This window comes from Protomyctophum bolini (genome assembly GCF_963924005.1).
Source record: "Protomyctophum bolini genome assembly, chromosome: 11".
In the NCBI taxonomy this organism is placed as follows: Eukaryota; Metazoa; Chordata; class Actinopteri; order Myctophiformes; family Myctophidae; genus Protomyctophum; species Protomyctophum bolini.
The window spans coordinates 1,093,767-1,107,171 of NC_137872.1; the positions used below are offsets into that span (position 1 = coordinate 1,093,767).

At 43.0% G+C, this 13,405-nt stretch overlaps 1 protein-coding gene across 1 annotated transcript in view; it reads left to right on the forward strand.

Moving 5' to 3' along the window:
- The first annotated feature begins 1,812 nt into the window (after positions 1-1,812).
- Positions 1,813-13,405, forward strand: part of llgl1 (LLGL scribble cell polarity complex component 1) — an 80,859-nt gene continuing 69,266 nt past the window's right edge. The window contains exons 1-2 of the mRNA XM_080777071.1: positions 1,813-2,163; positions 10,543-10,640. Coding sequence (XP_080633197.1) covers positions 2,083-2,163; positions 10,543-10,640 — 179 coding nt within the window. The 5' untranslated portion in view covers positions 1,813-2,082. The remainder of the gene's footprint in view (positions 2,164-10,542; positions 10,641-13,405) is intronic.

A 13,405-nucleotide genomic window follows, 5' to 3' on the forward strand; every position in this document is an offset into this window, starting at 1 on the left:
ACAGGTCCAGAGTCACGTTGCCTCCTGGTGTCGGCCCAGAGGACAGAACCACAGGTCCAGAGTCACGTTGCTTCCTGATAGGCCCAGAGGACAGAACCACAGGTCCAGAGTCACGTTGCCTCCTGGTGTCGGCCCAGAGGACAGAACCACAGGTCCAGAGTCACGTTGCTTCCTGATAGGCCCAGAGGACAGAACCACAGGTCCAGAGTCACGTTGCCTCCTGATTGGGCCAGAGGACAGAACCACAGGTCAGAACATTGGCACCAATCAGTGGTTCTCAAACCTTGTTTTATAGAGGGTATATAATATGCACAAGACCGCTCCGCAAACCGTTCGTCCACCGCTGCCCTAGTAAGAGGCAGAACACAGTGTAACTGTAACCCATGCAGTCTAAAAGGGTCCATTTGTAACTACTATTTAGGAACCCTGAGGGTCCCTGACCTTGACCCCACTTTGAGAATCACTGACATAATTTGCATAAATTGATTATCCATATGGGGTGCAGGTGAATAATTGTAACATTTTGTGTACTGCTTCCTGCCCTCTTTGGGGCCCATTTTTTTTTAAACTTTCTATAAAACTAAAGATGGCCACACCACATCATGACTAACTTTGAAAGAATAATTTGCACTACAATGATTTTCAAATTGTAATAGAATATATTTTTGTTTGGAAATGTGACTGTATGTATGTAATGTGGATAACTTAATTACTTGAAGAATTGTACAGTGGGAAATAATTTAAAAAAAGTTTGTATTACATTATGTTTGTGAATATTAATTGATGGCCGGTGTCCTAGATGTCTTTTATAGGCTACTGTACCGTCCTGTACCATCAAGTCCACTTGGTACTAGCCAAATTATAAATACTTCACTGCTATTGGTTGTTAAACGTGCCCCGTTTCTTTTTTACAAAACTCAGGGGAATGTTCAATTTCCTCTCCGTGGTTATGCCGAGGTGGTGGAGTCAAGATTCGAGTCTATGTTTGTTTATACTAAACGGGATTTCAACGGCGCGCCCGGTGCCTTAAATCGAACATCGCATTCCACAAAGCCGGGGCCTGTTGTAGGCGTGCGTGAATAATTGGTCACAGATTTCTTTTCGCTGATTGGGCGGAACAAACGGGGTTCGTGTGAGAACCGGGGAGGAGGGGGGCGGGGCGGTCTGTGGCTTTAACCCAGTGGTTCCCAAACTTTTAGAGCCAAAAGAAAAGAGACCCAAACAAACGAGTGAAAAGAGCAGATCTCCAAGCTCACAAGAACGCGTTGCTTCGCTTGTTTTCTGGTATGCGGTCAGGCTTTTAGGCTTGGCTCAGGGAAGAGGACGCCCCTGCCATGCATAGTCCTCCATGGCACCGCTGGAGGTGCGACAAAGACCATCCTTCTGTATGAAATAATATGGAATTCTTTAGATTTTTTTAAATTAAATTATACTGAAAAAAACAACAAAACATTGATTATTTTTCTATTCATGATTACTATTATTTTTTTTATTTTTTTGGGGAATGTTTATTTTTTGTATGTTTTTACTTTTTAGACAACAATAATAATAACTCAAAACTAAATATAGGAAACAAATAGAAAATAAATAAAGGGACCCATAATAAATGTCTGTGTGACCCACAATATGGGTCCAGAGCCACCGTTTGGGAAACAGTGGGTCTCTAACCCAACCCACGACCAGAGAGAGAGAGAGAGAGACACACACACACACAGAGAGAGAGAGAGAGAGAGACACACACACACACACACACAGAGAGAGAGAGAGAGAGAGCGCCGCAGCCCCGCACACACTCACGCAGTAAACTGCAACACTAGGAAAGCAGCAGCAGAGCCTCCTGTCTGTCTGCTGCTGCTGCAAGAAAGAAGCCAGCCTGGCTTTCATTTATATTTACCCTGCATGGAGGACTAGTGCTTCGAGCGCACCCCTTCCTTCAACAACCCCTGGCTGAGGATTTATCCCCCCCGGCCGGCCCACACCACCACGCACCCCACCCCGATTCCATTCCTCGGTTCCCCGAATCCCTCCTCCCCGCCGGTCGGTCCCTGTTCGGGAGGCTTGGAGCTTCTTCTTCTAATCAAGATGATGAAGTTCAGGTTTCGTCGGCAGGGCAACGACCCGCAGCGAGAGAAGATCAAGCAGGAGCTGTTCGCCTTCAACAAGGTAAAGAAAGTAAACACGGAACGTTTTAACATTTTGCTAATTGCAACACAACACAACACAACACAACAACACCGATGCACTTGTCTGTCTGTTTGTTTGTCTAGCTGGGCTGCTGCCTCCCCTTGTCCCTAAAACAGAGAACCTAGAGCCCAGGCTAGTTTTGGGGCTGCTGCCTGTTACTGTACCATGGAAAGGGAATGCTCCCCATGTCCCTAAAACAGCTAGTTTAGGGGCTGCTGCCTGTGATGTGACTGTACCAGGGAATGTTCCCCTTGTCCCTAAAACAGAGAACCTAAAGCCTAGTTTTGGGTCTGCTGTCTGTGACTGTAGGCTACCAGGGAATTCTCCCCTTGTCCCTCAAAACAGAGAGGCTAGAGCTCTGGCTAGTTTTGGGGTATAACGGCACATTCTTTTTGGGGAGGGGAGGAGTGAGTCGAGTCGAGCGAGGTTTACTCTGCAGTCTGCATCATTCCTACAGTTTAATTTGGGTGTGCGCCAAAATGTAACGGTCCCTCCAGCAGACCATTAAGCCAAGGTTACTGGTACATGTGTTTGTGTGTGTGTGTGTGTGTGTGTGTGTGTGTGTGTGTGTGTATACAGTAGTATAGGCTACACCGCTACAGTGACACTCGGGAGTTTATACAATACCAATGGACACACAGGAATGTGTGTTGTGTGTGAATCTTTGGTCTCCCAGCTCGACCGCTCCTCTCTCCTCTCTGCTCTCCCTCCCTCTCTCTCTCTCTCTGTCGTCCTGATTTCTATAGGCTTCCTATTGCTTTTTTTTGTTTTAATAGATGATGCTGGTTTTTAAAAACGCATGGCTGAAGAAGGCGAGCCTGGAATGCATCTAGTGTGGGTTTTTAATTGCTTTCACGGCGCGTTGGTATAGTGTGTTTATGTTTACAGCCAAATGGTAGCTCTGAATCTGATTTCAAACTAACGTTCAGTATAGTCAGTATAGGCTATAGTGTGTTATGTTTACAGCCAAATGGGAGCTCTGATTTAGAGTTTAGAGTTGTATTAGTATAGTGTGTTTACATTTACAGCCAATTGGGAGCTCTGTGATTTCAAACTAACGTTCAAGCACATGCAGACAGACACCATCCTCTAACTGTCTCTAATACTGCGAATTTAGAGTGAACACCCCTGGTGTGGACAATAATACGGATTATCAAGATAGGGTGCAGATTATTGGGATTACTTTAAGTGGTTTGGAACATTTTATAGCTTAGTCAGAACTTCCCCCAGAGAGACTCATGATGCTGCTGTCCATATGGACATCATAATTATAATAATAATAATTATTATTATCATGATGCTGCTGTCCATATGGAACACTGCTCGGGTTTGGTTTTGTTAGATAGTTTTGTTTGGGTTTAAGAATCGCTGATGCATGCACAATGATTTCATCTGCGGATATTCTGTTTTTATACAGTCCAGCCTGCCCTGTATTGTATGTATTGATTGATTGATTGATTGAAATATGTATTAACAGTTTGCAGAATTACAGTACATTTCAAGCACAAACTCAATACAAAGACTGTTAACTGTGAGTGGACGACCCAATTAAGCATTACACTTGTTTTACAACAGGGTCCACCGTGTTCAATTCATCAAAACATTTAGAGACGTACAAATAGACACTTCTATGTAGTTAAAGAACAGAACAGGAATTCATCATAAAGGAAGCAAAAAGGGAAAATAAACATATACAGTGAGGGGAAAAGGGGGGGGGGGGGGTTTATCAGATGGTTCAGAGAGCAGTGAGTTGGTGCTGTTCAGTTGCTCAGCCCATATAGGACGTTAAGAACCAGTGTTTTAGAATATAACACAATGTTCTCCCCTCTGTCTGCTGTAAGTTAACCCATTCTGAACGGGAACCCGTTTTGGTGTTAGCATCATGTTGTGCTTTAGCTATTGAAAAATAGCAGATCTACAAGCTCGTAGCGCGCCACCGAGTGACGCGCTACGAGCTTGTAGGTCTGGTTCTTTTTGAAGAATCGAAGAACGACTGACATTTTTAGAATCTGATCTCAGGTCAGAATGGGTTAATCAGACCAGTGTGTGTCCATGTGGAAACCTCGTATGAATCTGATCTCAGGTCAGAATGGGTTAAGAACCATTGTTTTAGAATATAACACAAGGTTCTCCCCTCTGTCTGCTGTAAGTTATAATATTTAATATAACACAAGGTTCTCCCCTCTGTCTGTCTGTAAGTTCAAGTTGTCAGACTCGTCCCCGTGAGAGCCTGCGTTGTGAGAATGCATCTTGGATGTCAAACCACTGATTGAGAAACACTGTCATGGAGACTATAGCGCTGTAGAGGACATAACCTTGTTTGTAGCTTTTTGGTTTTAAGAGCCCACACTCTTCTAAACATGGTTTCAGAACCGCTCCGTTTATGATCGAGGGGCCAATCGGGTGAAAGCATTTCCATTGAATTTGAGTCTGGGGGGTTTCATGATCTCCAAGCCAGTCGCCACTAAAGTTGGAAATAAGCCATTGTGGGTAAAATGTGAGATTGTCTTTTACTCTGGGGAGACCCCCCCCCCCCCCCCTGTTGGTTCTATGTGAGGTACAAGAAGTGAAACTATAGTTTGGACGGTGTCCATACAGTATGTTATCACCTAGACTAATGTTGCTATTCTGGTGAGCAAAGTATAACCCCTGACCCTGGCCCTGACCCCTGTCCAACTGCAAGTAAATAAAACATTCGGGCAAGTGGAGTTTGTGCAAATTCCGTCTTCATTAAATGGGTCTAATAATAATAATAATAATGGCTCCAAACTAATGCTGAGCGCAGCGAAATGTGGTGCAAAATATGTCGTGAGCATCCCAGTCTGGCCGATTAAAAACGGCACCTTTTATATACAGGGACAAAGAATTTCAGTCACCCAGCTTTTATCGTAATGTCGGGTAGTGTACATTATTTATTTTGCACCGAGGAGCCATGTGTGTCTGACTGTCTGACTCTGCGTTGACTGTGTGTACGTCGCCTCGGCTAAAAACAAAAGGGAAGCCTGACGTATGCTTCGCCGTACGACGTGTCGTACGTTAAACAAATAGTTGATCAGCAAGCTCACACCGTGTCGCCTCCGCAACACGTTGTAGATCGGCTATTTAAATAAAACATAAAAAAAGTATCTAAATATTGCTTTGATGCTGATATTATCCTTAGGATAATATGAGTTTGTGCTTGAAATGTACTGTAATTCTGCAAACTGTTAATACATATTTCAATCAATCAATCAAAGGAAGTATTAAGAAGTTTGTATTAGAATATGCATATAGGGCTGGAATACACATGGACCTATAGCTGCAAATTTGCAACTCTGGATTTTTTTAAATAATGGGATGAATCTAGAGTTGCAATACTCTCCATTGACTCCCCAGTCCCCACTTATCCAATAAATATCGTTTTGCTATAAGTTATTCATGCATCCCTCTTTCATCCAACATTTTAGGAGCACCAAGTAACTCCTCCAGGTGCTCCTCTGAGTACTAGACCAAAAATGTTGTGTGCAGCCCTGAATATAGGCTATTTATGAAGAACAATACTAGCGTTTTACAACTAAGTAGTCACACTCAGTCTCTCTTTTTTCAAAGTCACTGTAGTCACTCGGCAGTTATCGATTGGATTCCCCCCCCCCTTTTGTCCCTACATGGGCAAATGTGACCTTTTAATGGAAATTTTATTTTTCGGGCAAGCGGACATGCCCGCTTAGGGGCAGCGGTTGCCGAACGGTTTGCGGAGCGGTCTTGATACCGGAAGGTTGCTAGTTCGTATATCCCCGGACCGGCACGTTCAAATGACCACCGTTGAAGTGCCCTTGAGCAAGGCATTGAACCTGGCTGTAAACAAGTTCTTGAGCTTAGTCCAGTTACCCTGGGTAAACATGGTAACTTTGCTTTGCTTTTACCTTTGGGCAAGTAGAACATGACCTGTACTTGCCCGACAGGCAGGTGGCTCTGTGTCAACCCCTGCGTATAACGGTCCATTTGAACCCTCTCAAATAACCTTCAGGGTCCCTGGGCTACACTTTGACCTGTGCCATGTGGGTGGTCATTTATGAGAGAAGTGTTGCCTTGTCTGTCATACCATTAGGGTGCATGTGTGTTTAGCATGGGAGGCATGATGGTAGGAAGTGAGATTGTATTTCTCCGGACCAGTGATATAACTTATAGCAGTTGTGAATTGAATATAATTTTAATTGACAATGAATGAATGTTTGTTTTGTTTCGTTTTGACTGCAACGGCAGTGACGACACGTTCCATTTGACATCCAGGGCGAGAACCAGCTGAGAAGGACTGTCTGTCTGACTGTCTGACCTGCTGTCTGTCTGACCTGCTGTCTGTCTGACTGTCCTTGACCTGCTGTCTGTCTGACCTGCTGTCTGTCTGACTGCATTCTGTGTCAATCATTCAGAGCCAACAGACTTTGGCACGGAGTGAGAAGATAAATCCCGGGCAGTGGATCACAGGGCAAAGGGAATAAACACACTAGTTTACTTCAGGCTTTGTCTAACACAGTACTCTACCTTTCTTTATATAATGATTAATGATTGCGTTTGAATGAACAAATTCTTAAATGTCTCGTCTCTGAACAGAGTAAAAATTAAATATAGAATATCTTAATTGTTTTCAGAACATATTGGAGGGCCAGTTCTTTTTTTAGTGTGAGCAGCATTGCCTAGTTGGACCTCACTAGTCCTGTTGACTCTGAGAAGAGCACAATGGTGTTTTCCAGGACTGTCTTTTCAGATGGGGGTCGGTGGCCAATTACATATAACTTTTGGGGTCCTTGACATGAAATATTGAGCACCACTGACTGCTATAGAAACATGAGGTTTTTCAGAAAAAAATACATTTTAAAATAGACATTTTTTCGACGTCAGGCCTAAATGGGTTAATGCGATCAGATATGACTTTTCTGTTTGGATGTGTACGGGCTGTCAGTCAAGGCCAAAGATCAGTTTTCTGCCACTCAGTACAGTAGGCGTTGCTGCATAACTTCCTGGTATGATGATGATGTCATCGAGTCTATACAGTTATGGTTTATCACTTTCAGATGTTCACTGAATCAAAAACAGATTCATAATTTCGTTCATCATTCATCATCAGAGGGTTGGGAGATTGACCACGCCCATGTTCATGTCTGTACTGTACTCAGAAGCACCTCCTTCTGTAGCTTTTGGTCATATTTTCTCATAGTTTCTCACAGTGGATTTATTATTATGAAGGTTAAACATGTTATGGTTAACACTAACAGACATGTTATGTTATGGTTAATGAATGAATGCAATCTAATGTAATCTATGTAAGTCAAATGCAATGTCCCCTCAGTGGTATGTGTGGATGGGTGGGTCTTGTGTTGTGCTAAATATTATTGATTTGACAAAGTACACACACACACACACACACGCACATGCACGCACGCACACATGCACGCACACACACACACACACACACACACACACACACACACACACACACACACACACACACTGTTTCATCCCCCTGTCAACTGGTCCAGAATTTGACCCAAATGATCACCTATTATGACAGATCAACAAACATTATGAATGAATAGTTTATTTCGATCTTTCAGAGGGAGACATTACACAAAAAACAGTTTACTCTTTCTTTTTTTTTGTGATCGAAAAGGCATAGGCAGAAGCTTAAAGCTTATAAGTGCCTATCCTTATCTCAACGTATTCCATAATACTGTTGAAGATATGCATAACAATCAACATATAAACAAAACAAACAATGACATTTATAGAATAGAAATTTAAACAAACAAAAAGCAAAACAGAAAACGAGAAAAACAAAAACAAGGAGGAAACAAAAACAAAAAAAACTAAATAGACAACATTAGCATACACCATGTTTGTTTTGAATTCTCCGTGCAAAGTTGCAATTTTCTGTCAATACAATTATTGAATTAAAATGATTGTCGACAATCCCGTCGACAATGTCTTGGAATCTCAGCCACAGACCACCATCTGATGAGCTTTTTTAAGCCTCTCAGATGACCCAAAATATTCTGTTGTCATTGGATAAGATTTTGTCCGCAATTCCATTCCATGCTGTATTGATGTTGGTACCATTTGGAGAGATAACAGGCAAAACGTTGATCAAAATAACAATTATTCTACATTCTCTAATTGTGTTTAGACTTCTTGTAAATTAAGTAATGTAGATGTTTAACAATAATTTAACTGGTTTTACCTCTGAAGAGTTAACCCATTTAGGTCTGACGTCAAAAGAGATTTGTGCCGCATTTTCACGAGATCAAATTCTAAAAATGTCTTCTACATCCTGACAGTTTTCTAAAAAAGCAATGTTTCTATGTCAGCGGTTCTTTGATTTTTCAAAAATAGCAGACCTACAAGCTGGAACCCCCCTGGAACCCCCTCAAGGACCACTGGTGGTCCCCGGACCACTGGTTGAGAACCACTTGTCCTAGAATAATAATATATGTTAATATTAACCCAGATTTCCCAGAAAATGTCCTCAATTTGTTTGTTGGTCTTTTCTTTCGCGCTGACGGAGCTAAACATTTCCCCAGCTGTCTACTAACACATTTTGTGCGGGAACCCATTTTGGTGTTATAGCATTACGTTATGCTTTAGCTATTGAAAAATAGCAGATCTACAAGTAGGTCTGCTATTTTTGAAAAATCGAAGAACGACTGACATAGAAACATATAGCTTTTTCAGAAAACTGTCATTTTCAAACAGACATTTTTAGAATCTGATCTCAGGTCAGAATGGGCTAAACATGAGAGAATCCATGTTAATGAATCCCACTTAACGAGGCCCTGTGCAGAACGTTGCAATTAAAACAATTAAAACAATGCTCCTTCAAGTCACGACTTTTTAAAGCTTTTTATTAACCCATTCTGAACGGGAACCCGTTTTGGTGTTAGCGTCATGTTATGCTTTATCTATTTAAAAATAGCAGATCTACAAGCTCATAGCGCGCCACCGAGTGGCGCGCTACGAGCTTGTAGGTCTGCTATTTTTGAAAAATTCGAAGAACGACTGACATTTTTAGAATCTGATCTCAGGTCAGAATGGGTTAATCAGACCAGTGTGTGTCCAGTGGAAACCTCGTATGAATCTGATCTCAGGTCAGAATGGGTTAAGGGTGTCCTCCCTTCTAGACGCCTCGCTGACTGCGCAGTCCCTCTCTGTCCCGTGTGTGTGCACTGCACACGCACGCACGCACGCACGCACACACACACACACACACACGCGCACGCAGGAAAAGTAACAGTGGAATATGTCTTTAGTTTCATTATATAGATATTCCACTGTTACTTTCTTGATAAATGCTTTTTATGTGATGTATTCCCATGCTTTTCTGTTCTTGCTTAATGTAAGTCGCTCTGGATTAAGAGCGTCTGCTAAATGCCTGAATTGTAAATTGTAAGCAGGGCTGGGAAATGGGGACGAAATTCATTATCACAATATGATTTTGGACCAAATACCTCAATATCGTATATTGTGACAATATAATTGTGTTCATTTTTTTCAAACATTTCTTTAAAGACAAACAGACGATGCATACCTCACAAACTCACAATGGTGACTCATGCTATGTGATCATGATCACACACACACACACACACACACACACACACACACACACACACACACACACACGTTTACATTGCTAAAGCAGAAAGAACAATACAGCTCAGCAATACAGCAATACAATCAAAACAAAAATTATGTACTTTGAAGGTCAGAATCTTCAATAGATCAACTTCTATGTACCAAGATCACTCGATGCAGGTATAGTGCAGGAATATACACAATGATTAGTCTTTAGGGTGGTTGTGTTCCATTTGATATCCTTCTCCTATCACAGCAACTCACAAATCTTGCTGCTGTGTTTGCACATTGTTGTACTTCGCCCAGCAGATATGGGAGTTTTTTGTCATTGGTCACGTTTTCTAAATCTCCGTGTGTGGTTGTAATCTGTGGGAAGTATGTGTCTCTGATGTCTTGGTACAGTGGACAGACGGTTAGGAAGTGTAGCTCGGTTTCCACTTCGTTTAGTGTGCAGTGGGTGCATAGTCTGTCTTCTCTCGGGATACAGGTCTGCCTATGACGGCCTTTCTCGATCGCGAGACTGTGTGCTCACTGTACCTAGTTAAGATTTTTCTTTGTTTTGGGTCGGTCACGGTGCTCAGGTATTCTGCCACTGTGTATTCTCTGTTTAGGGCCAGATAGCATTCTAGTTTACTCTGCTTTTGTGTTGCTTCTTTCCAATGTGTCAGATAGTTTTCCCTTTGCTGTTTTAACTCTCTGTCTCTCTCTCTCTCCTCAGACTGTGTGTAACTCTCTGTCTCTCTCTCTCCTCAGACGGTGGAACATGGGTTTCCTCACCAGCCCAGCGCTCTGGCCTACGACCCCAAACTGCAGCTGATGGCCATCGGTACCAAGTCAGGAGCCATCAAAGTGTATCCTGTTATTAATTATCACTTCCCTGGTGTCCGTCTGTGTCTCTCTGTCTCTCTCTCTCTCTCTCTCTCTCTCTCTCTCTCACACACACGCACACACACACGCACACGCACACACACACACACACACACACAGTCACACACAGTCACACACACACACACACACACACACACACACACACACACACACACACAGTCACACACAGTGTCACACACACACACACACACACACACACACACACACACACACACACACACACACACACACACACACACACACACACACGCACTACTGCTGCTGTGTGTGCACATCAATACCTTGTACCAGCAATTATCTGCAATCCCTGTAATTAATTGTTATGTTCCAGACAGTGCTGTTTGTCTCGCTGCTGGTACAGTAAGTGCTGCTACAGTACGTATATACAGTATGTGGACTCAACTTCATCTCTGCACTGCTGCAGTTTCTCTCGCTCTCTCTCTCGCGCGCTTCTTACGTTCAGAGGTAAAATGCAGCCAGAGCTTTCCTGTAGTTGCTGTGGTTCTTGGGGTGGGGTGTGTGTGTGTGGGTGGGGGTTGGTTTTTGCTTCCATAAAACCATCCTTGTTGTCATATTTTAGTTCTAGTGAGTGTGTGTCCTGCCAAAGTATATATTAGACCCGCTCAGCATATTTCACGAAAAGAAAGAAAAAGTATGTATTTTGAACACCGTGGTCCGTAATTGTATGATGTGGAAATTCAGCTGAATTACAGTGTTTGGCTAATCTGACATTCTGTCTGCTATAGCGATGGTTGTTTGTTTGATGAGCGAGGAAGGAGCTGTGGTGGGATCAGTGTGTCTGGGTTTACATATAAGTCTCGCACATTAACCCATTCTGACCTGAGATCAGATTCATACGAGGTTTCCACTGGGACACACACTGGTCTGATGGACCCATTCTGACCTGAGATCAGATTCTAAAAATGTCAGTCGTTCTTCGATTTAAAAAAAATAGCAGACCTACAAGCTCGTAGCGCGCCACTCGGTGGCGCGCTATGAGCTTGTAGATCTGCTATTTTTCAATAGCTAAAGCATAACATGATGCTAACACCAGAATGGGTTAAAGACTTGACAGAAAATACGTGAGAAATACGTTGTCCCCCAGGGGACTAGGTTGGGTGGAGGGTGTGTAGAGCTGATTGACACAGGGGTGAAAAATGGGTTACAAAATCGTGGGATAAAAAAATATATATATATAAAAAAGAAAATACGTGAGAATTCGGCAAAAGATAGCTGATCTACAAGCTCACAACACATTGCAATGTGACGTGTTGTTGCTCATAGAAGATAGACAATTTCTCTCTATTGACATTCAGTATGATGATGATTTAACCCATTCTGACCGGGCACCCATTTTGGTGTTAGCATCATGTTATGCTTTACCTATTGAAAAATAGCAGATCTACAAGCTCGTAGCGCGCCACCGAGTGGCGCGATACGAGCTTGTAGGTCTGCTATTTTTGAAAAATTCGAAGAACGACTGACATTTTTAGAATCTGATCTCAGGTCAGAATGGGTTCATCAGACCAGTGTGTGTCCAGTGGAAACCTCGTATGAATCTGATCTCAGGTCAGAATGGGTTATAGAAGATAGACAATTTCTCACTATTGACATTCAGTATGATGAGGATTCAATGAAGTATGGGATATTGAAGTGCTGCGTGACAGTGTTATGGAGATTACAGCTATACTGTACCACAGGCTCATGTCATTTAGGAGCGTCATAAATGCCTAAATTCTTGTAAATTGCATACCACAGATTATCAGCGTTTCTTTCTATACGCTGTACCAGGGAGTTGTACCAGGGAGTTGTCGTTGATCTAGTGAGCTGTGGAGGGGTGGTTTCATCCTTCTGGTGAGAGGGGTGGGGGTGGAGGGGGGGTGGGGTTGTACGGGGGTGGGGGGTGGGTGGTTTCATCTTCCTGGTGACGCTCATTCCAGTACATAGGGAACTTTCAGCATGGCGTGCACAAATATATGTTCAACATGCCTGTGAGTGTTTGTATTTGACTTGTGATGGTGCACACACTGCAGAAATGCGTTTATGAAGTTTGTGTAGATTGCATTAGTCATTAGTGTGTGAGAGAGAGACTGTGTGTGTGAGTGTGTGTGTGTGTGTGTGTGTGTGTGTGTGTGTGTGTGTGTTTAGTTATGCTGATGCAGTAGACTAGAGAATCAGCTCTTTGAATTGCAGCTTTCAGAGCGAGAGACTGGTAGTACCAGGCACGGAGGGAGGGAGGGAGGGGGAGAGAGGGAGGGAGAGAGAGAGAGAGAGAGAGAGGGAGGGAGGGAGGGAGGGAGAGGGAGGGGGAGAGAGAGATAGAGAGGGTGTGAAAGAGAAGAGGTACAGCAAACATTTTGACACGATAGACTAAACTGTGTCTGCACTGTAAATATGTGGTCGTCTGTGTCATGCCGTGTCATTTGGTAGTTCAGCTTTGGCATCTTTTTACTGTACGCACGTACACACACACACACACACACACACACATTGACACATTTTAATATCTTGGTATTTTTGCCAAATATTGCGATATCGATTCGATATTGCCGTTACAAATCCATATTCCATATTTTAACCCATTTTGGGAGGGAACCCCTTTTGACGTCATGCTTTTTAGCTATTGAAAAATAGCAGATCTGCAAGCTCGTAGCGCGCCACCGAGTGGCGCGCTACGAGCTTGTAGGTCTGCTATTTTTAGAAAGATCGAAGAACGACTGACATATAG